At 48.8% G+C, this 27,025-nt stretch overlaps 1 protein-coding gene across 2 annotated transcripts; it reads right to left on the bottom strand.

The window, feature by feature from the left end:
* Positions 1-917: 917 nt before the first annotated feature.
* On the bottom strand, positions 918-25,363 carry LOC141727123 (uncharacterized). Of its 2 annotated transcripts, XM_074532991.1 has the most exons (3): positions 25,216-25,363; positions 7,635-9,644; positions 918-1,520 (listed from the first exon to the last, which is right to left on the bottom strand). In XM_074532991.1, the coding sequence occupies exons 2-3, from the start codon at positions 7,851-7,853 to the stop codon at positions 1,470-1,472; spliced, it is 270 nt and encodes an 89-aa protein (XP_074389092.1). In that variant the 5' UTR covers positions 7,854-9,644; positions 25,216-25,363; the 3' UTR covers positions 918-1,469. The 2 variants fall into 2 exon arrangements, 1 of the variants encoding a protein (XP_074389092.1); XR_012578178.1 differs by having other exon boundaries at positions 7,635-25,363.
* Positions 25,364-27,025: the final 1,662 nt, after the last annotated feature.

Raw genomic sequence — 27,025 nt, 5'->3', positions numbered from 1 at the left:
ACATCTCCCCGTTTCTTAACAAATAAAATAAAGAGAACAGCAAAGTCTATATAACTCAAAAATATGAGGCCCGTGGCTGGTCCTGCCAGTCTTCGCCTTCTTCAAGCTGGAGTTCGCCTGTCCATGGATGTTCGTGAGGTGGCTCGGTTGACCCCTCCTTGTCCGCAGCTTCCCTGGCCTCTGGGGAGAGGTCTCCCAGCTCGAAGTGCTCTTCCAAAGGGATTGCAGCGTGATTCGCAGTTAGCGACGTGGCTTTGGCTATCAGTCTTTGGACTAGACCGCGGATCAGTATGATTAAAACTGAAAATATAATCAAGCTCAAAACAACTTTACAAACGGATTCTAAAATAGAACTGGCCCACCCGCTAAGGCCCCAACCCTTGAATATGTCCCCCAGCCAGTCTGATGTCTCTTGCCTGACCTGATGGACGAGGTCTTGGAGTCTTTGGATGGAGTGTCTGGCGTCCTCGGCTCGAGAGGACAGGTTCAGGCAGCAGAGGCCCTCAAACTCCTCGCAGTGATGGTGATGGAGCAGCAATAGAAAATCTATTGCTGCTCGGTGTTGGAGTGTCGCCTTCCTTGTAATTTCCTCGTCTGTGAGAAGGTCGTAGAGCGCGGCTGAAGTAAGATTCGCTTGTTTAGCCACCCAACACTCTAGGCAGCCCAATTCACCTAGAGCCTTCGCCACTGATAACCAAGGCAACAAGATGGTAAAGGCGACGGATTTTGAATGTGACCAATGGGTAATTTCATCATCACAATCCTCGGTGAGATCTTTGAGATCTCTTTTAGGTCTAGCCAATTCGGATGTGGCGTTTGTTCTCCTCCAATTGATAATTTGAGTGATGTTGGGGGTAAACAGCGTCAGCTGGCCAAGAGTACACGGCCCTCCGACCAGGCCAGAGGGGATGCCTGCCCACGCTCAGTCACCACAAATCAAAAACACACCTCGTGGAAGGGAGTAAGGGGTCCGTCTGGTAGTGGTGGGGCCGATGATCTTTAGGACAGCCTGACACCACTGCTTAGCTTGGTATTCCAACTTGGACTGTAGCACCACCTCACTACCCTTCTCAACAGGGGGGACTGTATAATCAAACTGAAAGCAAATTGATGCATTGGCTGACCTGAGGAGATGTAATTCTGTGGGCTCGGAGGGTGCAGGATCCAGCCTGACCACTCCGTCTCTCCAGGCGTTGGAGGAATCAAAACTGGGGAGGATAGTAAGGCTCTGGGACAGAATCGGGGAAAAGGCATGTTGAAAGGCAGAGGGGAACTCGCCTGGAGAGAAAGGGATCCCCACAAGGCAAGACGACATCAGGTCCTCTGCTGCGCTGGTGTCTAGGCATATACTGTCTTGTCCTAATGACTGAGCCAAGGCATGCCAGACGTTGACTTTCGGCTGGGGGATGACCCACGGCTCCGAGGGTGGCAAAAGGAATCCGCAGGTCGTCATGATCACCATCAGCATTCTAGGGTTGGGAGCCAGCGATGTTGAAACAGAGGCCATGGGGGAGATGTAACTGAAACGAAAGAAAATAGTAAAAGTATAATGAATTCAAAAAATGGTTCCTCCCCAAACAACCAATTTAAATAAAACATACGGGGGGTAAGAGTTGGAGCTGGGGGTGAATGGGAGGAAACATGACATAGAAGGTCAAGGGGTGGAGGAGAAGCTGGAGGAGAAGGCTCTTCTGCAACTGGGGGGAGATACGGAGAGAAGGACACAGATGGTTGGTGTGATTTCCTCCGCCGACGCCAACAAGGTTGCCGGACCTGTGGCACTGTTTCCTTCTTGGTCCTCTGTTTCGGGACGAAGGGCCTGACCCACTTGGATGGAATCCACCTGGGGCCTGAGGGAGTGGACAGGCAGGCTTATCCCCTCCCCCAGGTCACCAGGTCAAAGGGGCCCTCCGTCCGCCAGGTCTCTGGACCTTTTACAAGAACCGGTGGCCTGGCTTTAGGCTGCAGCTGCTGGTGACTGCCGAAGTGTCGGACCACTGGAGGATTTTGGCTGTCAAAAGAGCAATTTAGAAAGTTAAGCGTGTACAATGCTCTTGACAGCCGGACGTGGGGGTTCTCCACCTTCATCGCCGGTTGTTGCCGGGACAGGATCTTCTTAAGGCTCTGGTGGGCCCTCTCCACCATGGCTTGGCCTGTCGGGGAATAGGGGATGCCGGTTTTATGCACTATTCCCCATTGCTGCAGGAAGCTCCGCAGCTCCTTGGAGGTATACGCAGGGCCGTTGTCTGTTTTTAGGGCCCTAGGGATGCCCAAGACAGCGAAAGCCTGAAGCAGATGCTTCTGGACATCCGCTGCCTTTTTGCCTGTGTGGGCAGAAGCATAGATTGCCTCGGAGAAGGTATCTACTGAGACGTGGACGTAACGCAATCGACCGAAAGATGGGATGTGTGTTACGTCCATCTGCCACACCTCACAGCTTGCCAGACCTCGGGGATTAGCCCCCGAGGCCACGGTAGGCATCTGATCATGTTGGCATTGGGGACATGTGGCCACTATCGCCTTGGCTTGATCTTGCGTCAGATTGAATTGGCGAACCAGGCCAGGCGCATTCTGATGGAAAAGTTGGTGGCTGATCTTAGCCTGACCGAACACGTCTGGGAGAGGGGCCTGCGTAACAGCAGCTGCGGCCAGAGAGTCGGCACGATGGTTGCCCTCCGCAATAAACCCGGGCAGATCGGTATGTGATCTTACATGCATAACATAAAAAGGGTGCTCGTGGTGGGAGACCAACTCGACGAGCCTGTTCAGCAAATGAAATAATCTTTTGTTGGTGACCTCTTGAAGGACCGCTGACTCCGCTCGAGACACTACACCTGCGACGTACGCAGAATCTGTAACCAAATTAAAAGGTCCAGGGAATCTCTGGAATGCCCTGACAACTGCATCCAACTCAGCAACTTGTGGAGAGCCCTCCACAACAGCAACATCAGTCTCCCACTGCTGAGTCTGAGGATCCTTCCAAGTCATCACTGACTTGTGGGATGCTCCAGACGCGGCAGTAAAAACTGTCACAGCATCCAGCGGCTCCCTGCTCTGAATCTTTTTCAGCGATAATTTGAACTCCGAATTGAACAATTTATGGGCTGGCCGATCTACTGCGATGCGCCCGGTTAGCTGTCGAGTGCAAACTGAAGATATTCATTAGTTTGCAGCAGTTCTTCAAAGGTCTTTAATTTAAGTTGGCCCAATTCTAATTTAGTTGGGATATGTATGCATGAAAAATCACACCCTGCAAGCTCCCTGATCCTCGATCTTGCCTTGAGGATCAGTTCGGCTAACAACTCCTGTGGCCGTGTCATCCTTTTGGACCAATGGTGGCTCAGAAAGACCCACTCTATGATTAAGAGCTTATCCCCTGAGCCTTGGTCCTTTAAACTCTCTTCCCATTGATGTATAATGCCATGGAGGTGTGGTAACTTTCCCAGCACAATAAATTTGAAGGGTGGGCCCGGATGGTAACGGTGGGCCTGCCTGGCCAAAACAGCTTTCTGTATCTTCTCCAAGGCCACTTCTGCTTCTGGGGTGAGAGCCCTAGGGGAACTAAGCCCCTCTCCCCCTTTCAACAAATTGAAAAGGGGGGCTAGGTCCTCGGTTAAAATGCCTAGCCAGGGTCTCACCCAATTTAAAGACCCACACAGCTGATGGACATCTGCTAGGGTCTGGACCTTTGTCCAAATAGCCAATTTCTGCGGAACAATGGTCCGCTTCGTAATTTCAAGGCCCAGGTATTTCCAAGGTGGCATCCGCTGAATTTTATCCTGCTGGAGCTCGAACCCTGCAGCAACCAACGCATTGGTTGTCAGGTCAAGCGCATGGGCAAGCAGACTGTGGTCGGGCGCACACACAAGGATGTCGTCCATGTAATGGTGAACAATGATGGCATCCCCAAGGGCTGTACGTACGGGTGACAGCAGCGAAGTGACATACCATTGGCAGATCACAGGGCTGTTCTTCATGCCCTGTGGAAGCACCCGCCAATGATAGCACTTGGCTGGGGACTCACGGTTGATGGACGGAACCGTGAACGCAAAGCGCGGGGCATCGTCTGGGTGAAGGGGAATTTGGAAAAAACAGTCTTTTATATCTGTTATTGCCAAATTCCAGTTTTGGGGGAGCATTGCTGGGGAGGGCATCCCTGGCTGAAGAGGACCCATATCAATTATTAACTCGTTAATTTTGCGGAGGTTGGTCAGGAGCCACCACTTGTCCTTATTGGGCTTTTTTATGACAAACACTGGGGAGTTCCAAGGTGACATGGTCTCCACCAGGTTACCTTTTAGTAACTGCTCCTGAACGAGCTTGTTGAGCACCTTTAATTTTTGCCTGTTAAGTGGCTACTGCAAGACCTGTACTGAAATTTATCTGAAATCCAATTCAGCTTCCAGGTCTGGCACTCCTCAGTGGCCACTGCCCGAAAAACCTGGGGAGCCTCCGGGAGGTCAATTTTGGCTCCCCACTGGGCTAGTAGGTCTCTTCCCCAGAGAGGCTCTGTGTAGTCTAAAACGAACGGGCGTATAGAGGCCAATTGCCCGTCGGGCCCCTTAATTTGCACAATGCTCTTAGATTGATTGGCCAATTGAAGGCCCCCAACACCTGAGATCGTGCCCGCAGCGCTTTGCAAGCCCCAATGTGACAGCCACTCCCGAGAGGGAATGATCGTCACCTCCGCACCTGTGTCCAAAAGACCCTTCACGATCTTTTTGTCCCCGCCCAACGAGAGTTGACAAGTCAGGCGGGGCTTCTCCCTCCCTACTAACTGTGCCCAGGCCACGGTTGGAGGCGATGTCTTCTCTGCATAGTTCTTCCAATGATCTTTATCTGGAACCGGAATGGCCTGGGCAATGACCTGTCCCTTAGGGAGGAAGAGTGGGGGTCGGACACAGTACAGCCCTACCGCAAAACAGTCCCGGTCGGTAGTTACCAGACCAGGGACGATGCGAATGTCTCGCGGTGTGTGCTTCGTGTCCCCGACGACGGTCCACCTGCAACGTCCAAGTTCCCTCCAGCGACCTGGGTGTTGCAGGTCGACAAACACCAGCTGGATGTCACTACTAGGGAGATAAAAGCCTCTAGTTAGCTGCAGCCTGTAGGGGGAAACAGAGGACATGGTGTTAAGCGCAGGTACAGTACCACAGGTTGGTGTAGTCACGTCCGATAGATATGTCAAGTCCGGCAAAGCAAATGTTGGCGGCTCTCTCTCGTCTCCTCCTTCCCCGCTTGCTGTTGGATGACCTGCCGCATTTTTATCTTCGCACAGGGAGGGGCTGCGCTCCGGGTCTAGTTTTTTGTGTCCTTATTCTCCTCCCTTTCCCGCTTCCTTCGATACTCTAGATAATCTAGTCGCATCGGGCATTGGGGCATCCAATGCCCAGTCTTGCCACAGAGATGGCAGGGGTGGGTGGCCGATGATTTCCTGCCGGACCCTGGTGTTGGGGGTCCGGCAACGGGGGCAGCCTCTATTTCAAGGAAATCCGACTCAGGACATTCTGCAAAAGCCACCGAAGTTCTTTTTGGACGCGATGTTAGGGAAACCTGACATACCACGACGTCTATCATGGCCTCTATCGTGGGCCGGGGACTTCGAGGGAGAGTCTTGATGGCCGTCCGACATTCTGCGTTGGCATTGCTATACGCCATCCTTTGGAGCATCCTCTCCCTGTCATTGTCCCTGGTCACCTGCGCCTCCACATATCGATAGAGGCACTCGATAAAGGCCATGTAAGGCTCTTGCGCCCCTTGCCGGACTTTGTCATCCTCCCACTGGGAGGTCACCACCTCTAGCTTATAAAAGGCCCGCTCAGCTGCCCTGGCGGTCTCTACAAGCTGCGGTGGGAATAAGGCTTTTGCTTGAGCTGCCCCCTCTGCCCACTGTCCCTCACCCAAAAGATGTTCTTGGGAGATTGCCAAACCATCCGCATCATGAGACATTGAAGGATTCCCCCAAAGCATCGGGAGAATCTCCAATATCTCCCTCCTCCATTCCCCCACCAAGACCCTAAATTCCATTGGTCTCATAAGGCTGGAGAAGAGGGCCCTCAGGTCTGCTGGCACCAGATCTCCCTGTGCAAGGGCATTATGGAGCATACCCCGGAAGTACTCCGACCCCCGGGAGTAGTCCTTCTGCGCCTTGCACAGTTCTTTAATCCGGGCCTGTGCTAAAGGCACCCACTGGGCCTGAGGGCTACCCTCCCCGCTCAGGTGGTACGTAAACGGGGCGGCTTCCAATAAAGGCGCCTGCCCCGGCTTCCAGTCATCCACCCCCCTCGCCCCCGGAACACAAAGCGTGGGAACGGGAAGGGGGAGCGTGGGAACTGGAATTGGAGGAGGTTGAGGCGGGGTCTGGCAATGAGGCAGGGCGAGGGAGTGGGCGCGGCACACCACCCCTCTCCGCCTCCTTGGTGAAGTTTGGAGGCGGAGCAGAGTATGAAGGTGGAGCGGGGGAGGAGCCAATGGGGGGCTGAAGCGGGGGAGAAGTGTGGGGAGCAGCTGACAGAGGAGCAGAGGGCGGACGAATGGGAGGGACAGAGGGAGGATACGAAGGAGGGGTAACCGAAAAAGAGGTTGGGTTCTGGGGAAGGAAGAGGTTGGCACCAGGGAGGAAAGGGTTAAGAGGAGAGAAAGGAGCCCTGGCGGGAACAACCGCGTGGTCACCGCCATCTTGGGCTCCAAAGGAGCCATTTTGAGAACCTTTGCAAAACCGAACAACCTTTGCATTTGAAACCTGGGACTTGGGGACCGGGGTAGGGGGTGAGGGAAGAGAAGGAGCCTGGCCAGGGCTCCTCGAAGGGGGAGGCTGAGCAGGTTGAGGGGGAGCAGGGGCTGGATGGACCCCCTGCCTCTGGTCGGCCTTCAAAATCCCCCTCGAGGGCTCCTGCCTATGGGACGAGGGAACGGTTTGAGGGGCAAGGGCAACTGAACGAGGAGAACGAGGGGACAAACCAAAACCTGCGGGACTTTTCTTAAGCTCCCCAGACGAACGGAGTGTCACATACACTCTGCTCGCCCAAAATGCCATGGTGGCCAATTTCTTCTCTCCGGAATTTATGGCCTCTTCTAATTTGGCCACAATGGCTGCCCAAAACCGTGGCTGTTTTACAAGTTCCGGGGAGACTTCGGGGAACATAGAAAAGACCCATGTAACCAAACATTTTAACTCTTGTTTGGGGGCTTTCTGACCACCCCCAAGCAACAAACCCTTTACAACATAATAAACCTCCTTCTGGGATTTTCCCAAGCCTGCACCCATGGCACCTTTCCAGAGCAGGAACTGCTGCCACTAGGAAGGGGGAAAATCCTCTGATGATAAAACCACTCGTCCGGGAATAACGAGAACTTAAACAATGAACCGCCTGCCGCCAGCCCCTGCTCCCCCCACCGTCCCCAAGTCTGGGGGTTCAATGAAAGGAAGAGGGAATTTGGGTGGTGGGTCCGGGCCCCAAGTCTGGGGAAGCTGGCCTCACAGGAAAGGTAAAACAAAAAAGGCGTGGGGGTGAGGAAAAACCTCAAGGAAAGACGGCAGGGGGTAGGTCCCCAATGCAGGGCATGTACCCCTAGGGAAGGTTAAAAAGGCAGGGGGGAAGCCGGAGAGTCCCCAGGTCGGGGCCCGAACTTACCAATCTGGCAGCGGCGACAAAGTAAAACCAGGCGAGGGTCCTCGTCTCAGGAGTCGTCCTCTTAGGGTGCGAGGAGTCCCGACTCCGATCCCCAGGGAGCGCTGCCCCTATAACGGGGGCTGCTCCCACCTGGGGTAGTCCGGCGTCCAGAGGATAAGTAAAATCCAACTCCAAAGGGTCCAGTCCGTGGTCAAATGTCCACTTCGTCAGGCCCCACATTGGGCGCCAGGCTGCGCGAGGGCGTACATGGCCCTAAGTCCAGCTAGCAGTAAGGGTATGGTGGCCGACGCCCCTACGCATCAGAAGCCAGCCCCCCTTGGCGTCTTGGCCTCGGGCTGGGCTGGATGTCGGACTTGGATTCACGCTGGATGAGACGAGAAAGGAGGCGACCACTTGCTGGGGGTAAAACGTCGGTTTATTGAAGTGCCAGTGGCAACCAACAGATGGAAATGGCACCCACAGCAAATGGCCCTGATCAGGGGGAGAGACAAGGTTTTAAAGGGAAGGGGAGGAGAAGGGAGGGAAACCCAGCTATCCAATAGGAAAACGTAAAGGGAGGTGCTAAACATAATTGACATGCATAACTAACTAGTGAATACAAAGTAAAGGAGGGGCCCCGGGACCACAGCCAACCACAACCCCCAGAGAGAAGAAGGTTCTCGAAGGCTGGGAGGAGAGGGGAGTGATTGACTGGGCCCAGGGAGGAGAAAACTTTACTTATATGGTGGGATAAGGGAGGAGCAGTTACATAACTTGGGAGATTGGCAACTGAAAAGGGCAGTGTAACCATAGCAACTCAACTGTCAGGGCAACAGTGGCGGGAAAACTGGGGAGGGAGGAACCATTTACAGAGAGCAAAAAGGGGGACTTACATAAAGTGGGGGAGCAAACTGAGAAACTTAAAACACACCACAACACCCATCCTGAGAAAATGGCCCTCAGCCAGTCTGATGTTTTTTCTTTATCTCATGGACCAAGGGCATTTTTCTGATAGCGCTTCTCACATCCTCAACCTTAGATGCAGTTAATGCAGCAGAGGCCTTCGAATTTTTTGCATTGATAGTTATGCAGAAGAAGTAGAAAATCAAGGGCTTTCCTATTTTGTGAGGTCGCCTTCCTTGTGATTTCCTCATCTGATAGGAGGTCCAATAATGCGGCTGACATAAGATTAGCTTGTTTAGCCACCCAACACTCTAGGTGGGACAATTCACCCAGAGCCTTGGCTGTGGACACCCAGAGCAAAAACACGGTGACTGCAACTCCTTTTGGTTTTGACCAGTGAATAATTTCCGAGTCACACTCTGGGTCAAGGTTTTTAAGATCTCTCTTGGGACAGGCCGAATTCAGTGTGACATTCTTTGTTAGCCAATAATTAATTTGAATTTTGTTGGGGGTTAACAGTGACAGCTGTCCAAAAGTGCAAGGGCCTCCAATAAGATGAGAGGGGATGCCTGCCCACACTCAGTCTCCGCAAATTAAAAACACACCACGGGGAACAGATGAGGGCTTATAATCAAGGTAGAGGCCATTTGGGTGACTACTTCGCACCAAGAGTTGGTAGTATATTCCATGTTAAGCAGAAGAACTGATTGAAAGAGCTTACTTGGAGGGTTTGGGGTAAACATAAACTGAATACAGAGTGAGACATTGGCAGAGCCGAGCAATTCCACTTCCAGGGATTGAAATCCAAAGGTTTCAGACTTCAGATTCCGTTCTAATCAACGGGTCAAGGCCAGAAGAGTGGGCAATCTTCTGGGGCATCAAAGAGGAAAGGGAGGTAGCAAGGGGAGAGGGAAAATCATTGGGCAGGAGAGGGATTCCCACAAGGCAAGACAACATAGGGTCTTCTGCTGATGCAGTGTTGAGGCAAATATGATCTTTGCAGGAGTCTGCCAGACATTGGCCTTGGGCTGGGGAACAATCCATTGGTCTGTTGGTTGCATGAAGGACTATAATGCAACCACAAAGACAATGATGGTGACTTGAATGGGAGCCATCAGGTCAGGGTCACTATAAAGAAAGAGAAAAGAATTTAGAAGAGAGATTTAAAATTCTGGTTCTGCTCAGGGAGGAGGTCTAGGTCTTGAGTGAAGGTCTTGTGCCTCCTCCTCCAACAGGCCTCCTCAATTTGTTCAACAACTCCGACAACTGGTGCCTTTTCTGGGAGAAAGGGCCTGACCCATTTGGAAGGAACCCATTTCAAAACCGAGGGAGTAGACATGCAAGCATATTCTCTTCCCAGGTGACAAGTCAAAGGGGCCCTCTGTCTTCCAGATCTCAGGGTCTTTAATTAGGACTGGAGGCCTGGCCTTCAAGTGCAGCTAATCATGGTGCGCAAGATGTCTCACAATGGGTGGATTGAGGTTGTCAAATGAACAGTTCAGGAAGTTAATAGTAAATAGTGCTTTTGAGAGCTGGATCGGTGGGGACTCCACCTTCAGTGCTCTGCATGGTTGCTGAAGGACTCTCTTTAGGCTCTGGTGGGTCTTTTCCACTACAGCTTGGGGTGTCGGGTATTAGAGGATACCGGTCTTGTGCTCTATTCCCCATTGCTGCAAGAAGCTCTTGAGTTCCCTGTATTTATACGCCAGGCCATTATCTGTCTTGATGACCTTGGGGATGCCCGGCACAGAGAAAGCCTGCACAAGGTGTTTCTCTGTGTCAGCTGCCTTCTCCCCTGTATGGGCTGAGGCATAGACAGCACTGAAGAAGGTGTCTGCTGACACACGGACGTAACTAAGTCTGCCAAAAGATGGAATGTGTGTTACATTCATTTGCCACACCTCACAACTAGATAAACCCTTGGGGTTAGCTCTGTAACTAATAGATGGAAGCTGATGGGACTGATATTGAGGACATGTGGCCACAATCGCCCTGGCCTGTTCACGAGTGAGTTGGAACTCACCAGGCCAGGGGCATTTTGATGAAACAGCTGGTGGCTAATGTTAGCCTGATTGAACACGTGGGAGTGGAGCCGTATGAACTGGGGTGGTAAGGGCGTTAGCTCTTCAGCTACTCTCCGTGATGAACCCCGGCAGGTCGGTGTGTGATCTGACATGCGTCACGAAGAAGGGTTGCTCTCAGTGGAAGACTAAAGTGACTAATTTTGAGAGCAAGTTAAAAAGGGGCATGTTGGACACCCCTTGCAAAGTTGCATATCCAGCTCTGGACACTACACCTGCAACATAAGATGAATCTGTAACCAAATTGAATGGTTCGGAGAACCTCTCAAAAGTCCTGACGACTGTGTCCAACTCAGCTATTTGAGGTGATCCTTCCACCTCGGTAACATCAGCCTCCCACTGCTGGGTGAGGATCCTTCCAAGTCATCACAGACTTACGGGATGCTCCAGAAGCATCAGTGAACACTGTCAGGGCCTTCAGAGGGGTTTGACTCTGAATGCTTTTTAGTGACAGGGAAAATTGGACATCCTGATTAAAAATTTTGTGGGCTGGCTAATCATTAGCAATTTGACCAGTACAGCTGTCCAATGCAAATTACAAAATCTCGTTCTCTTGGAGCAGTTGGTCCAACATACCCTTTTTGAATTGGCCGGAATTAAATTGGATAGGTACGTGGATGAAGTCGAAATCACAACCTGCCAGCTCCCTGATCCATAATCTTGCCTTGCACATTAGTTCTGCCACCAGCTCTTACAGCTGTGTCGTCCTCTTGGACCTATGGTAGCTGAGGAAGACCCACTCTGATTAAGAGGGAATCTTTCGAGCCTTGGTCATTGTCCTTAGCTGAAATGTCCCATTGAAAAATCTCCCCATAGAGATGTGGCTGCAACGGTGTTGGCAGTTTAGATGTCGCCCAGGCTAGCCGACCAGCAACTGCTAGCAGCACAGGGGGGCACTTGTCCCGACAGCAGGGCTTCAGGATAGCACCTCAAGCAGACACCCAGCACTATGGCTGTAGGTGCTGCTAGGTGCGGACGAGACCGAGAATTGCTGCGGCGAACAGGAAGGAAAGAGCGCTCTATGTTTGGGGCAAGTCCAGGTTTAAGAGGATCCAGGGGAACCAGCAAATGAAGAAGAGGTTGAGGGGGTTGAGACATGAGTTTATAAAGGAAGTGGGAGGTAGGGGTGGAACCGATACAAAGACCAATGGGAATCCAGGGGGGGGGTGCAGTATATGAGATTGACATACAGGAACAGCCAGCGGGTACAACTTAAAGGAGGGGCCCCAGTCCCTGAGCCAATCACTCCAACTTCTGGAGAGAAGTTTCTGGAAAAAAGGGTGTGAGCAGGGAGTGACTGGCAGGGCCCTGGGGAGGAGTAGAGGAAAGGATACATTTGGTTGCTGGGGTAACTGGGGAAGAGTACAAGTAGATACATTGGGTGCTATGGGGACCAGAGAGAGACACATAACTGGGAGAGGAGGGATAACCTAGGCAGAACCATTTTAACATAGGGGGAAACAGAACATTCCAATTCTAAACAAACGGAGAATAAGGCAAGTAAACGGAGAGCAAAACAAACACAACACAACATGTGGCAACTTTCCTAAAACAATAAACTTGAACCTGGCTGGTACCTGTGGGCCTGCCTGGCAGAAAGAGACTTTTGAATCTTCTCCAGCACTGTGCATACCTCCTGGGTAAGTGACCTAGGAGAACTAAGCTCCTCTTCCCCTTTCAATAAATTGAAAAGGGGAGCTAGGTCATTGGTTGAAATGCCTAGCCAAGGCCTTACCCAGTTCAAAGACCCACACAGCTGGTGGACATCTGCCAGGGTCTTAATGTTACTCTTGATGACCAATTTCTGCAGCCCATTGGTCCACTTGCCTATCTCTAAACCCAGGTACTTCCAGGGTGGCATCTTGTCCTCTTGGAGCTTGAACCCTGCAGCAACAAATGCACTGATTGTCAGGTGAAGCGTGTGTGTAAGTATGTCATCTGTCAGAGCTCAAACAAGTATATCATCCATGTAAGATGTGAAAGATGAAAGTGAAAGATTATGGTGTCTTTTGTGGCTACATGCACTGGAGACAACAAGGAAGCTACGTACCATTGGCAGATAACAGGGCTGTTTTCATCCCTTGTGGGAGAACATGCCAATGGTAGCGCTTCCTTGGGGCTTCTCAGTTGATGATAGGAACCGTGAAGGCAAAACATGGGGCATCGTTGGGGTGCAGGAGAATTTGAAAGAAGCAATCCTTCATGTCTACAATTCCCAGATTCCAATTCTAAGGGAGCATCGTCAGAGATGGCATTCCTGGCCGGAAAAGACCCATGTCTTTTATGACATTATTAATTTGGCAGAGGACATGGAGGAGCCACCACTTATCCTTGTTGGGTTTTCTGATAACAAAGACTGGGGAGTTCCACTCTGACATGGTCTTCACCAGATTCCCTTTAAGCAGCTGTTCCCTCGGCTGCTCATTGAGCACCTTCAATTTTTATTTATTGAGCGGCCACTGTTCTACCCATACTGGTTTATCTGTTTCCCAATGCAGTTTCTGGGTAGGGCACTCTTCAGTGACCACTGCCCGAAAAACCTGGGGAGCTGCTGGGAGGTCAGTTCTGGCTCCCCACTGGGCAAGATGGTCCCTCCCCCACAGGGGTTCTGTATATTCTAAAACGAATGGGTGTATAGACACCAATTGCCCATCCGGCACCTTAATTTGTATGACGCTCTTAGACTGTCTAGCCAATTGCATGCCTCCAACACCCTGAACGTAACCAGTGACATCCTGCAATTCCAATGACGGCCATTCCGGAGAGGGAATGATTGTCACATCTGCCCCCGTGTCCAAAAGCCCTTGCAATGATGTATGCACCTCTCAAGAGGCTGCAGGTGATTCGAGGTATCTCTTGCCCCAAAACCTGGGCCCAGGCTACCATTTGAGGAATGTCTTGCTGATGTGGGCAAGGTAGTTCTGGATCCCAGGTCAGCTCAGGCACTGGAGTAGCCTGAGCTATGACCTGACCCTTGGGCAGAAAGGTGGGAGGGCATACACAGTACAGCCCGAGAGAGAACTCCCTTGAGTCTGGTATCAAGAGACCCGGGACTATATTAACTTCAAGCGGTAAAAACTTGGTGTCTCCGAAAACGACGAACCTACATTTGATCCGCCCCCAACTACCTGGATGTTTCGGGCACACAGTTACCAAATGGAAACCAGAATCCCTCAAATGTAGTGGTTCCGTGAGCTGCAACCTGAAAGGGGTGGTTTTAGAAAGTGTAGTTAAAATGGATCTTGGCTGTATACATTCTACACAGGTCAAGTCCTGTTTAATCAAGTCTGTTTGGGTTGTGGACACAGGCAGGTTCTGTTTAGGGATGTCTCCTCCCTTCCCCTCCCTGCAAGCTGTTGTTGAGTCCGCCTCATTTCTGTCTTTGCACAGGGGGAGACTGGACTCAGAAATTAGTTTTTTTGATGGGAGTTTCCCTGGGATTTTTGCTTTCTTTTGAATTTAATAAATTGAAGCCTCTGGGGGCACTCCAGCATCCAGTGTCCTGTTTTCCAACAAAGACAGCAAGGAGCAGTACGCTTTTGGGGTGTGTGCCTGGTGATCAGCGGATGGTGGGGCCAGATCAACAGCAGCTATGTTTGCAACTTCAGCAGTGGCAACTCTTAGGGGTTGTGGTCGGGGCTTTGCATCGAGCTCCTCTGGAGACATGGTGACTTTGTGGGCACAGACCTCCAACATATGCTGCAGAGTGGGAGGAGGGTCCAGCAGCCAGCTGAAGATGGCAGCCTTACATGCCATATGTTGCCGCGGCTAGGGGCGTGGCGTCCCGGGTTGAGGATGGCTCGGTGGCAGCACCCCTGCCACATGGACCAAGCACACACACACCCCAACGTGGTGGACGGTGAAATGGTGTTCATTAACAGCTGAACAGAGTAATTTATAACAGGGGGTAATGGTAAGGTAACGATAAAAGGGGAGGGGTTCCACTTGAGCGTAACATCGCGATATCTTGAGTGTAACATCGCGACATCTTCCCACATTTCCCCCCCCTTTTATGACCAGCTAAAAACAGAAAATGCTAAGGTTAAAACTGACAAGTGGGAAACGTGTGACTTGTAAAATGCACCGAACTTGAACGATGTAACACAACTGTAACAAACTTGTAACTGTAAATGTTTAGCAAACGAAGAACTAACCATCTCTAACTGTTTTTTCTAAAAAACAACACGAACTTGTTTAAAATACAAGGTGATTAGTCATGGGGGCTGACTGAACTACGACTTTGGGTATCTTCGCAGGACCTCCTCAGTTTTTTGGCTGACACCGCAGCACTGAATTATCCTCCCAGAGTTTGCAACCTGTTTGACCTTAAAACTAGAGAGATTTGGAGAACTCATGTCCAGACTCATGTTCTCTCCAAAACACCCTTTGAAACTTTGACGCAGGAAAAACTCTGGATTGATTGGCATTCCATTCAAGTAGAGTCAGAACTTGGCCAGAGTTCAAACTCCATTTGATGGATACCAGTTAGAACAAGAAAATTTTGCTCAGCTTTTTCCCCTGTTCCTTCTCTGCGCCTCTAAGTTTCTTTGCGACCCCAGTGTGGTCTGCCATCGGGCTGCTTGATGATTCGTCACAGCCTTCTGGAAGCAGGGTATACGAGCTGCGGGGGTGCCTGAGGATCCAGTCCTGCAAGACGAAGTTTACAGATTTCATTAGTTTTTGCCCTGAAGGTCTGGTTTTATTGACTTAGGTGGGCACCATTTAATTTCGCTATCTTTCTTTACAGCTGTGTACCCTCGCCCCATGAGCACCAACCTCCAACCTGTTTCCCACTCTCCTAACTAATTTTTAATCGTTACTTGTGCGCTTTCCTCTAGTGCCTGGGTGGCCCAGTGCCTCTGGGCAGGACTTTTGGTTTTGTCTCCCCTTGGGAACTGATTTAAAGCCAGCAGGGTGGTTGCTAGGATGCGTGCTTGTTCTTTTGGCGGGATGGAATTGGTGAAACCTTCTGTTTTCAATAGCACCTCCAGTTTACTTTTTAGAGTCTGGTTAACCCGTCCAACAATGGCCTGTCTGGTGCTATTACACGAAATGCCGTGGACTAAAGTTATACCCCACCTTGATGCGAACACTTGTACTGACTTCGACATGAAACTTGGACCGTTTTGATTTGCCTTGGGATACCTAGCCATGCCATGGCCATTAACCAATGCTGGACAGTTGCCCTGGAGTTGGTTCTTTGGTACTGTGCGGCCATGATTATTCTGCTGTAAGTGTCCACTGTTACCGCAAGCCATGTTCAGGGTTTCAGCAGCCGGCATAATGTAAAATCCGTCTGCCATATATCGGCAGCCTTGAGGCCCCTGAGGTTGACGCCGCTAGACCACAGTGGTGACTTTTGGCAGTAGGGGCATGAGGCAATGACGTGCCTTGCATCAGTGGCTGAGATCCCACATTTTCTTGTGAGCATTGTGGCCCCGGTATGTAGGGAGTCATGCAGCTGATGGGCTTCTCTTAGGGTCCACAGCCCTTTTGCGGCGGTATCTGCTTTGTCGTTGCCAATCTGAAAGAACCCCTTGACTGGACTGTGGCTGTTGATATGGATGACAGACACAGTGCCCTTTCGTGAACAGAGTGCTTCTTCCGGCATCATTGCCACTGTGGACACTGCCATGCTGGGTCCAGCCATGGCTAGACAGAATCTGGCCACAAATACGGAGTCTGTCACAATGTTGAGGTGTTCCTCCAGGAACAGTCCACATGCCAGTGCCACAGCAGCTGCTTCGAGTTGTTGGACCAAAAGCGCAGGATCTGTTGTTTTAATACAACGCCACTGCTCTCCTGCCTGCCATACTACCACTGTAGTGGAGGTTAATGAAGACGCATCAGTGAACACTGTGAGTCCTTCTCATGGCCAGACAATTACCTTAGGTGGTAGGTTGATGTCAACGACCGCAAGCAACTGCGTCCAAGGGGGTTTTCCCACGTACCGAATCTCTCCTCCGAATCCAGCAAGGGCCATGGCCAGGTATTCCGACGACTGTGTGGAAAGCTGCTTGCGGAAGGGCAGATATATCCAGATATATGGTGGGTTCAGTGGCCAAATGTCTCATTGCTTTGGCCACTGAAAGCAAATCAGTGCTTTCATAATGCTGTAGCTCCCGGGTAATTAATTCGAGAAGAGCAGTCATTTGAGGCTTAGGCAAGGGCCACTGCTCGACCCACACTGGGTCTAGTGATTTCCATCTCAATTTGATGGGCAGTTGTGGGTGTGTAGCAGTGGCCCTTAGAATAAATTTGTCATTCTAACATGCAACAAGGTCAGGGCATCCCTCCCTAACAGGAGTGGACATTCAGACATCACATACGGGGAGAGGGTGATGGTTCTCCCCGGTCCCCTATCCATGCAAAGCGTTAGCGCAATAAAGCTGGATGCTTTTTCAGGTGTGAGAGAGTCCTCCAACCCCGCCTACCATGGGGGCTTCTTCCAACTTCCACTGTGAAGGCCAGTGTATGTCTGGAATGACAGTGATGTCCGATCCTGTATCAACTCAAAAAGGGATACAGATAGCAGGGCCATCAGAGTCGTTATAGAGACAGCAGACAGCCCACAGTATTAGTGGGTGTCTGCCCACCTTCACAGCGAAAGCCACCCACAGGTCTCCCTCCCACACTTTCATGGCCAGGGCCACCCCGAGGCCTCATCCCCAGGGAGCCGTTCTTGGTATTCCTGAGGTGTGGATGGGCTTGTTTGGGCCATTGGCTGGGCTGTTAAGTTGACTGTGGGAGGAGGCAGTGGGTGCAGGAGTTCCATGCTCCATTGACAACTGGCACAACTGGGCTGCTTCATGTTCTGGATGGGAGGGTCTATGTGCGGCCTGGGTGCCCCCTCCCCTTCCCATTTCCCTGATCCTTGGGTTTGCACTCCCTAGTGAAATGCTCCCTCCTTCCACATGTCTAGCAGGGCCCCCAAGCCCCCTCTGGCATGGGGGAATGGCTGTCGGTGGGTATCCTGACTGAGGGCAGTTTACTGTGATATGCCCTGCCCGGCCACACTTAAAGTATGCCACTACATTGGTTATAGCAGTGTGGACTGCTGCCTGAACTGGGGCCAGATGCTCCTCTTTAACGACAGGCCTAATCATGTCTTCTATGGTAGCCTTGGGTGGTAGTGACTGCAAGATGTCCTTTGTAGCAGTATTACACTGCTGGTGCAGGCACTCCACTAGCACAGGGCCCTTTGCTTCTGATGGTAGAGCAGAGGAATCAATTGATGCCTCGAGGCAGTCCACAAACTGCTTGAAACCTTCACTTTCACTCTGCTTTAAGGTAGACCATGGCGATGGTCTGGCAATAACCTTAGATGCAGAGGGAATAGTCTCTCTGGGAGCACGGGTTGTTGTCACTACCTCATGACCCTGAAGGCCCTCAGCCTGCACCTGGGGGGTGATGATAGTTGGGTCTGTGCCCAAGCTGGAATGTTGCAAGCTGGAGCCATGTAGTGGATGGTCTGCCCCGGTCACCAAGGCTAGCTGCCTCGCACAGTTGTCCTCCCACTCTTGTTTGAATACAGTCATTACTGCCCCATCAAAAATTAATCTGCACGTCTGCTTGATATCAAATGCGAGCATGTCTCATCCCCTCCAAAAACACTGTCGGTGAGAGTAGAGACCATCGCCGAATTAATCCCCGTCTGCAATCGCTTTAACAATTGCCTGCATGTCCTTCGGGCGTATATGTTCATTGATTTCTGCCTGGCCCCCCCACCTGGATGGGAAACACTAACTTGGCTGAAGGGGCCCACTCAGCACACACTATTTTTATTCTCCTCCATTCCATAAGAGGAGCTTGTTCTTTTCCTAGTTTTCCCTTGACCCAAGCAGGAGCATTGTGATGGGTACCCTTATGTGCTCTCACTCCCTCTGTCTGAATCAGAATCATCAGAATAAGAGTTGGGATCAGCAATGGACCACTTGCAGAACCACTCATCCCAGCTTGAGTACGACTCAGTCCTGGAATGTCACGGACATTCTTTCATAAAAATCCTTTCTTTTAGGATTTTTCCTCTTCTGGGAAGCTGAGGCCCCAGAAGAAAAATGTAAGCAATTATTATCTACTGCTGTGGAATGTAACAGGTGCATCTGTGATTGGTCTTCTGTGAGTATTTGGATTTGCTGACCACTCACGGGAGAATTTGTCCTTGCTTACTGCCTGGACACAGAATTTTGTTTTTAGATTCCTATGCTATTCTTAGCTTGGCAGCTTCGGAACTTTTCTCTCTATTCCTTTTAGTATAGTCTTGATGTATTATATATCATAAATTAATAAATCCAGCCTTCTGATTATGAAGCAAGATTCTCGTCTATCTCGCTCACCCTGAGGAACCCTTGCAAAGCCATGTAACACCGGAACTTGACTGGCTGGAGACTTCCAGGGTCCAGGACCTTTTTGTCAGGCTCCGACCCTGCCCCTTTGTCTTAGCACTGGGCCGCTCCCTCCCTCTAGGCTCACCCCGCCTCCTGCTGCGGAAGGCCAGTGCCGTGTAATATTTCCAATGCGTATTCGGAGCAGAGTCCGCTCCCTCTCTGTGTCCTTTCCTTCTGTTATGCCCACGTGTGTCTGCGCTATTTGCAGCCCTTCTCTGTTTCTGCCGCTCACATCTGCGTCCCCCCCCTTTGGGAGTGCACCACCCCACAGTGCGTAAGGCAGAGGCCCCGCCCAGGCTCCCTCGGAGTCTGAATCAATGGTGGCATCCCCTGCCTCCAAGCTGATGGCAGGGCCCCACACCTCTGAGTTAACGGCGGGGCTCCACGCCTCTGAGCTAACAACTGCGCTCCGTGCCTCTGAACTAATGGCCACGCTCCGTGCATCTGAGCTAACGACTGCGCTCCGTACCTCCTCTGGCAGTCCATCCCAAAATGACCACTTTTTCCCTGTAGTCGAGGTGCCTGGGCTCGGGAGCCATGAAGAGCACTCCCGCGGCTGTGAATTCTCACACTCAGTGGACCCTCGATCATCCGCACCCTGCCGGGGCCCCTCCTGCAAGCAGTGCTGGGTGGCCTTCCTGAAGAACTTGCTGAACTTGCTGAACTTTTTTCAGAGCTTGCATGACCCTGCCCCATAATTTTAGATTTTGCCCCAAGCCGGAGGACATAGCCTCCTCTGCTAGGGCCCCAGTACAATCATCCCACACTTCCAGGTGGAGAACATCTCCCGGGTGCCCAATTACCCCAATGCGCAAGAGCCTTGACACCACAAGGATAAAGTCTCCCGGCTCACAATCTATGCCCCACTGTCTATGAATTTTAAAAATGACCTTGGCAAGGGACTCCATCCTCTCCTTTGCTGGTTTTCGACACGAGACGTCCTCCTTCACCAGCCTCTGGCGCAAGACTTCCTTCTTTGCCGATTCTCAGCATGAGACTTTCCCCCTTTGTCAGTCCTCTGGGAGCGCCCTCCCCACCAGAAACAGTCCCGCTGCTCCGGCGGCCGTTCACTCACCCAGGCGATTCCTGCTTCCTGGACTGTTCCCGGGTTTTGGCACCACTTGTTGCCGCCACTTGGGGCGTGGCGTCCCAGGTTGAGGATGGCTCGGTGGCAGCACCCCTACCACATCGACCAAGCACACGCACACACCAGTGTGGTGCACGGTGAAATGGTGTTTATTAACAGCTGAACAGGGTAATTTATAACCGGGGGTACCAGTAAGATAAAAGGGGAAAAGTTCCACCTGAGCATAACATTGCGATATCTTCCCACAGCCATACTAGCATTAGTGGACGCTACCTCAGTAAGAATCTCAGTTCTGGCCTCTTCACTCTGCACCAGCAAATCTACCACCCTGTGGAGGTGCTCAACAAAAGACGCAAAAGACACAAAAGGCACAAAACGTTCATCGGGACATGGAAAAATTTGAGAATAGATAAAACAGGGTGCAGCTGACCACAACCCAAGGAAAGCCCTTTCCACTGCTCTGGCACTTACCCTCGGGACTTCTGGGGGGAATAGATAGTGCCTGGGAGTTACCATCTGTCCAATCTCCCATTCCACACCGATGATCATTAGATACAGTTCCGTCACTGAAATCTACGGCAGTGCAGGGGTTATCCCAAAGCATCAGTAAGATTCCCATCACCTCTTTTTTCCATGCAGCATCCCACATACCGAACTCAGTGAGTTCAGTAAGCATGAAAAAAGATGCCGCAGATCAGCGGGGGTGACTTCAGATTTGGTGAGTGTGGCCCTCAGGATCCCCTGGACATATTCACTCTCCCAGAAGAAATCCTTTGGGCCCTGCACAACTCCTTTATAATGTGATGGGTGAAGAGGTTCGGCTGGAGACGTCCCGGCAAGCTGGCCAGCACCGCTTGCATCTCGGGGGGCACTACCCCAATAGCCGTGCTTTGGGGCAGCGCCTAAGGCAGTCACCCTGTGTTATAGCAGTGGCTATGCCTTGGGAGAGGATGTGGCCGCATCAAAGCTTCAGCCCTCAGGAATAACAAGAGCGCTCTCCAGCTGGGGTGCAAGTCCAGGTTTATTGTAGTCCCGGGGGAAACCACCAACCAAAGAGAGAAAGGAGGTGGTAACATCAGCTTATAAAGGGAGAGGGATACAAGGGAGGAGCTGGTCCTAGGGCGAATGGGGTTACAGAGAGGAGTGGGATGCAAAGGACTGACATAGGGAAAAAACCAATAGGAATAACTTAAAGGAGGGGCCCCGGCTCAATAGCCAATCACTCAGCGCTCAAGGGAGAAGTTTCTGGAGAAAAGGGTGTGAGCAGAGAGTGACTGGCAGGGGACTGGGGAAGGGTTTAGAAAAAGATACATTCATTGCCAAAGAAACTGGGGAGGAGTTGGGAGAACTGACAGTAGCAGGGAGGGGAGGATAACCAGGGCAGAACCATTACAAAACAAGGGGGGAACAGAACAGTCCAACTTAACACAACAGGTGGGGAAACGGGGTCCACTGGGCCTGGGCTCTCCTTTCCCTCTCTGAATGGTACATGACTGGAGCCGCTGAAGGGATGGGAATCGGCTCTGGGTCCCGGCTCTCTAACCTCTTCTCCCCTGGACGCCGAAGCATGGGAACCGGAAGGCGGGGCATGTGAACTGGAACTGAGAGGGGAAGAGGAGTGGCTAGAGGACTGGGCAAGAAAGTAGAATGATTCTGTCCCTACCCCAATGGTGATAGAGAAGTGGAGCTTCAGAGGAGGGAGAAGAAATAGGAGGAGCCATAGGGGGAGGAGCAGCAAGGGGATGGTGAGAGGAGTCTAGGGACAGGAAAGGGTTTTTAGAGGGACAAAATGGATTGTGGGATGAAGGAGGGGAAAAAGGCGGGAAAAGCCATGCGGCTTCCTCCATATTGTGCTCCATGGTGGCCGTCTTGAGTAGGTTCTTCCGTGGGGAGACAAAACTGAACAGAGGGTTTGGAAGATGGGGATCTCTTAACTGGGTGAGAGGGAGAAGGAGAACAACCCTGGGGAGTCTGGCCAGGACTCTTCGGGCAGGGAGAGTGGGAGCTTCGAGGGGAGCCAGGGGGATGGTGGACACCCTGCGCTGTGCTGGAGCAAGCTGCTGCTCTCAAAATCCCATTTTTAGGGTGAACAGGAGAGGGAACAGGGCTAGGACCAGGGGAACAGGGAGAACTGGGGATTAAACTGTGAGAACTTGACTGTTTTCTCAATCCAGAACTAGATTTTAACATGACTCTAATTTGTGAGGTCCAAAATGTGATCTTATAACAAAGATCAATCTGGCAGATTGTTCTAATTTGTCGTTAACAACATCCCAGAAACATGGGTCATAAATTTGGTCAGGGGAAACTTCTGGGAATCAAGAAAACAGACATTTAACTAATTTTCTAAGTTCCTTTTTATGAACTTTAACACCACTCCCCGCAAGGAGCCCCGCAACTTGGGTGTAAACTCTCATCTGAGCCACAGATAAACAAGCATCCATTGTGAAGATGTTGTGTGGTGTGATTCATTCCACCCACCAGCCCAGAAAAATTTAAAAAGAAAGGGAAAAGCTCCACACCAGGCCATCAGTAAAAGGTAAGCTGCACAGCAAAGTGCCAATGGGCATAAGGAGAGGCTCCAGGCACTGTGCCGGTCTAAAACTGAATAAAAGGACAGGGAGAAAGAAAGATAAATACTCACGTTCTGACGAGGGCTAAAAGAAGTCTGGGAGTGATGGCTTCTGCTGAGGGAACAACTCCTTGGATGTGAGGAGCTGCCATTCTCGATCCCCTGGGAGTGCCACCCACCAAAAAGGGGTCTGCATTCTAACTATTCATTAGGAATTAAATTTTTCTTTCTGGCCTGCTATCCAACACCATCATAAAATTATGAATTTACCTCTCGATCCCCTGGGAGTGCCACCCACCAAAAAGGGGTCTGCATTCTAACTATTCATTAGGAATTAAATTTTTCTTTCTGGCCTGCTATCCAACACCATCATAAAATTATGAATTTACCATATTGGATTAGGAAAGCTGTGCTAACATCTCAGACTTATTACCAAAATCTCTCAATCATTTCATGGTAATACCAAAAATGTTAGAAATACACTATTAGTCAATGCAAACAGATACAGTCAGTTGTTCTCTTTAGACTTATTTCTTTCCTCATTTGTATAATTCGACAATAAATACCAAATGCAGAAATAAATTCATTTATCAGCCAGGCAGCATAATAGACTGGGATAATTTGTTGCAAATTTATTATATTTCAGAATAACTTGTCATGCAGACACTTAGGTCAGTGAACTCCAGGCAAATGCAGCATCAGTACTGTTATTACAAGATTAAGGTATTGAACATATGAGCCAACAGTAACAATTACTTCCTGATATTTAGTGGTTCAGTTGCTATAAGCTCCTTTCCATGTAGATGGTACAGTAACTGTACAAATACTGTTTTTAGAGCAATAAACCATACTGTTTCTGTTGCAAAATCCACTGTTCTTGGCAAGTTAAATCAAAATGCAATTTTTAAGAAGGTATTTGTTTTGAAAGAACATATTAGGCTTAAAACTGTATTGGTGTTTATTTGGAGACTTCTTATGACAGTGTGAGTCCATATAGTAAAAAATAATTTTTTTAAACTGCAAGAAAGAAACTGAATATGCAATGCTTCTTCTAGCTGTGTAGAGACCGTTTTCAAGGCATTAACTAAATCAGTGAAAATGTTACTTATATTTATAGCAAACTGCCCACTGTGAAAAAAAAAAAATTAAAAAGGAAACTAGTATTCATATATTTTTAATATCTGGTGGGCAGGTTTTCAAGATACCCAGACAATTCAAAAGATGCAAAATAGTCCACAGTAGAATTTTAATTGAACTGGAGAGAAGACACTCAGATGCTTTTACAGCCATGCCTAAATACTGCTACAAATTGTCTACACGTGACTATTATGAGAGGTGTGTGTCTATATATACATATATATATATATATATATATAGACACACACCTGTATGTATGTATGTATATATATATATATATACATATACATATATATATATATGTAATTCTAAACTGAAAGACAGCTGTACATTTGACTGAAATTAGTGAGAATTTCCTCTTGCAAAAAACTTTTCCATAATTATCACTAATACTATCCTTAAACTTCTTTTATTAGTTTTTTAATATCCAGAGTTAATTTCCATCAGAGATTCCCAGTCACACACTGTTTCATTGCAGTTTCTGGAGTGTCTGCCCCTCTGTAAAACTGTGAGACACTTTGACAGGCATCCTCCAAAATGGAAGAGGATGAAGCAGCTGCTGAGAGGACAAGCAATGATGGTGACCATACGGCTATGGAAGAGAAAGGACTGCAGGTGATTTGGTGTCACTTCTCTGGAGAATATTTAACTCACTCTTCTGAAACCCTTGTGACTATATATCTATGAAGGGAGAATTACTAAATGAGAACACTGACATCAGATAAAGCCTGGAGTGGAGGGAGAGTAACCACAGCATCAACACCAGCTCTGTTCAGGAGCTGTTAAATAGGCAGACCCATTTCAAGGGGCTGAGAAAGAGGAGTTAATGTAAATTATAAGAGTTAAGGGTATGAACCAAATTGTGGGAAATAAACTCCACTACCAAAGAATTAAATGGCAATCAATAGTAAAAGAGGTGCAGCATAAAAGAATTACTACTTGGAGCAGAGCAAGCAGCACAGCAGACGAGCAGCAGCAACAGTGTTTGAGATACAGAGCAGCACACTACAAGGACAGTGGAAGTAATAGAGAATAAACCAGAAAATTCAGAGCCACCTTATCCATGACATGAGGCATAATCAAGACTGCAGCCAGGAACAGAGGACATGAGAGTCAGGAAAGGGAAACCAGTTCACGTCTGGTGCCATGCAGAATTTGCAGAAGAATGAGAGAGAAAACAGGCAAGGGACACCACAGCTCCTTGCTGTAAGCACTATGGAAGATGAGAATGATTGATCACAGTGGGACTAAAACTGAGATAAAATGAGATGGATTGTAACTCTCAAGCCACAAAGAAGGCACTGGAAATTCTCTTCTCTTGCTCCAGGATTACAAGAATTAAATGCTTAATAGGTTCAATTCTAGCACTGAATTATCTTAAGAACAACAGCAGTGGAATAGCATGATAGGTAGTGCTTTATGCAGTTTCACCTACCTTGTTTTCAGTGGAATATTTAATAAAGTAGTGCAAATTCCAATTAATGAGTCCGATCAACATCTCATCTCTAAATGAGGCATTTGTATCCTCTCAGTGTCTGTGAAGTCAAAGCCATTTCTGGGGACTGTGTTTCCATGGCACTTGTAGCATCACTAAAAATTACCATGTGCAGTTAATATAGTAGATGATATTGCATAGCTCAGCAGGTAATTTTTACAATTATTGTTTTTTTAGACTCAGCATCATGGGTGAAGGAAAGGCAAAAAAAAAAAAATACTAATGGCAAAAAAATAGTCTTTGGAAATAAAAATATCAATAAAAAGCAAATAGCCAATAAAGTAATTTATTCTGAACTGATGAAAAAAAAGTATCTGTGTGTAGACTTATGCCTGCAAACAGAAACATATCTTCCCTTCCCTCACATGCAGCTGTAACATCCAGACCTCTAGATCCTATTTCAATATTATTCCTTTCCATAAATTGTCCCACTGATCTTAGTGACCACTCAACACAGCCTGAGATTAACAGTGAAATAAACAAAGGAAGAAAAAAACCAAACCAAATAAAAAACCCTCATGTAGAATAGATGCAGTAAATATGTGATTCTATTTTGAATTATAATATTTTGCATTTTCTAATGTTAATGTTTGCCTAATCAGTCAAGCTTCAAAAGTTGCATTTAGAAGCTTGCCTAAAAATTTTGCACTCCAGATATGCCTCTTTCATCAAGCAGCTGTAGAAGTTTTATGAAACACATTTTGAAAATTAAATTACAATTTCAGTGTGACTTTGACACAAGTTGATCCAAATACAGCCTTCGAAACAATCCACTACTCTTCATTTCCATTAATGGGAAGAAGGCAATCCAGGTGCTCCCCTTTAACACAAATTTTCAGAGTGGTGTGACTAGAAAAGTATCACAAGACTCACCATTCTGCCCTTGAAATCCACCAGTATTTACCTGAATTATAACTCAGTCTCCTGAAACCCTGTTCCTGAAACAGAACAGTTTATGATGTTCTGTTAACACATGTGTGACCAGGCAGCCAGACAAAAACTGACTCTCTTAACATTTAAAAAAATCCTGCTCTTTGGAGAAAAAGAGAAATCTTACTCTTTTACATTACCGTGTTCTCAGAAGTCATCATATATTCAAAGAGATTATATTTTTAAAATGTATTATATTATTAGTCCTCTGGGATTACTGTCATTGTGGAGGAAGCCCAATAGACACTCAATAGGCAGATACTCCATATTAGTTTATTGAACTTTAATTTACGTTCTTTGTTCTTCCAGAGAGAAAGACTCTGTTTCTTTTGGTTTCAAATCCAAATATCTAGAAGTGGACTACTGCTGTTGATTAAACAAATATTGGGATAGTCTTTTCACCAAAATGCTAAATATGGTCATTCTTACAACTTAATGCAAAGAAAAAGATCAGTGTGATTAAACTGTAGAATTTTGAGCCAGACAAAAGGAAAGTTTTCAAGTTTTGTGTTGCGTGTGGCACAATTTCAGTTTTGTGGTGAACTAGATGCTTCTGCAATAGAAAAAAGTATTGGATAAAATACTCTTTTTTTGTGTATGTTACCCCTTAATACCATGTTCTCAGTGCAGAAACAATGCAAAATTCCCTTGAAGGATTCCTTTATGGAAATGAACCAGTTTTTGTGTTTATTTCCAAATGCATTTTGGCTCATATTTTAGAATATTTTGTGTAAATTTTTTCTGACTCTGACAAATGTTTCCTTCATTGTTGAAAATAATTCAAGTTAACAAAGGAACCAATGCAGCTTTTGCAAATGCA

Source organism: Zonotrichia albicollis, chromosome Z (genome assembly GCF_047830755.1).
Source record: "Zonotrichia albicollis isolate bZonAlb1 chromosome Z, bZonAlb1.hap1, whole genome shotgun sequence".
NCBI lineage: Eukaryota > Metazoa > Chordata > Aves > Passeriformes > Passerellidae > Zonotrichia > Zonotrichia albicollis.
The sequence above is the reverse complement of the archived record's forward strand: the minus strand, read 5'-3'. Positions and strand labels throughout refer to the sequence as shown.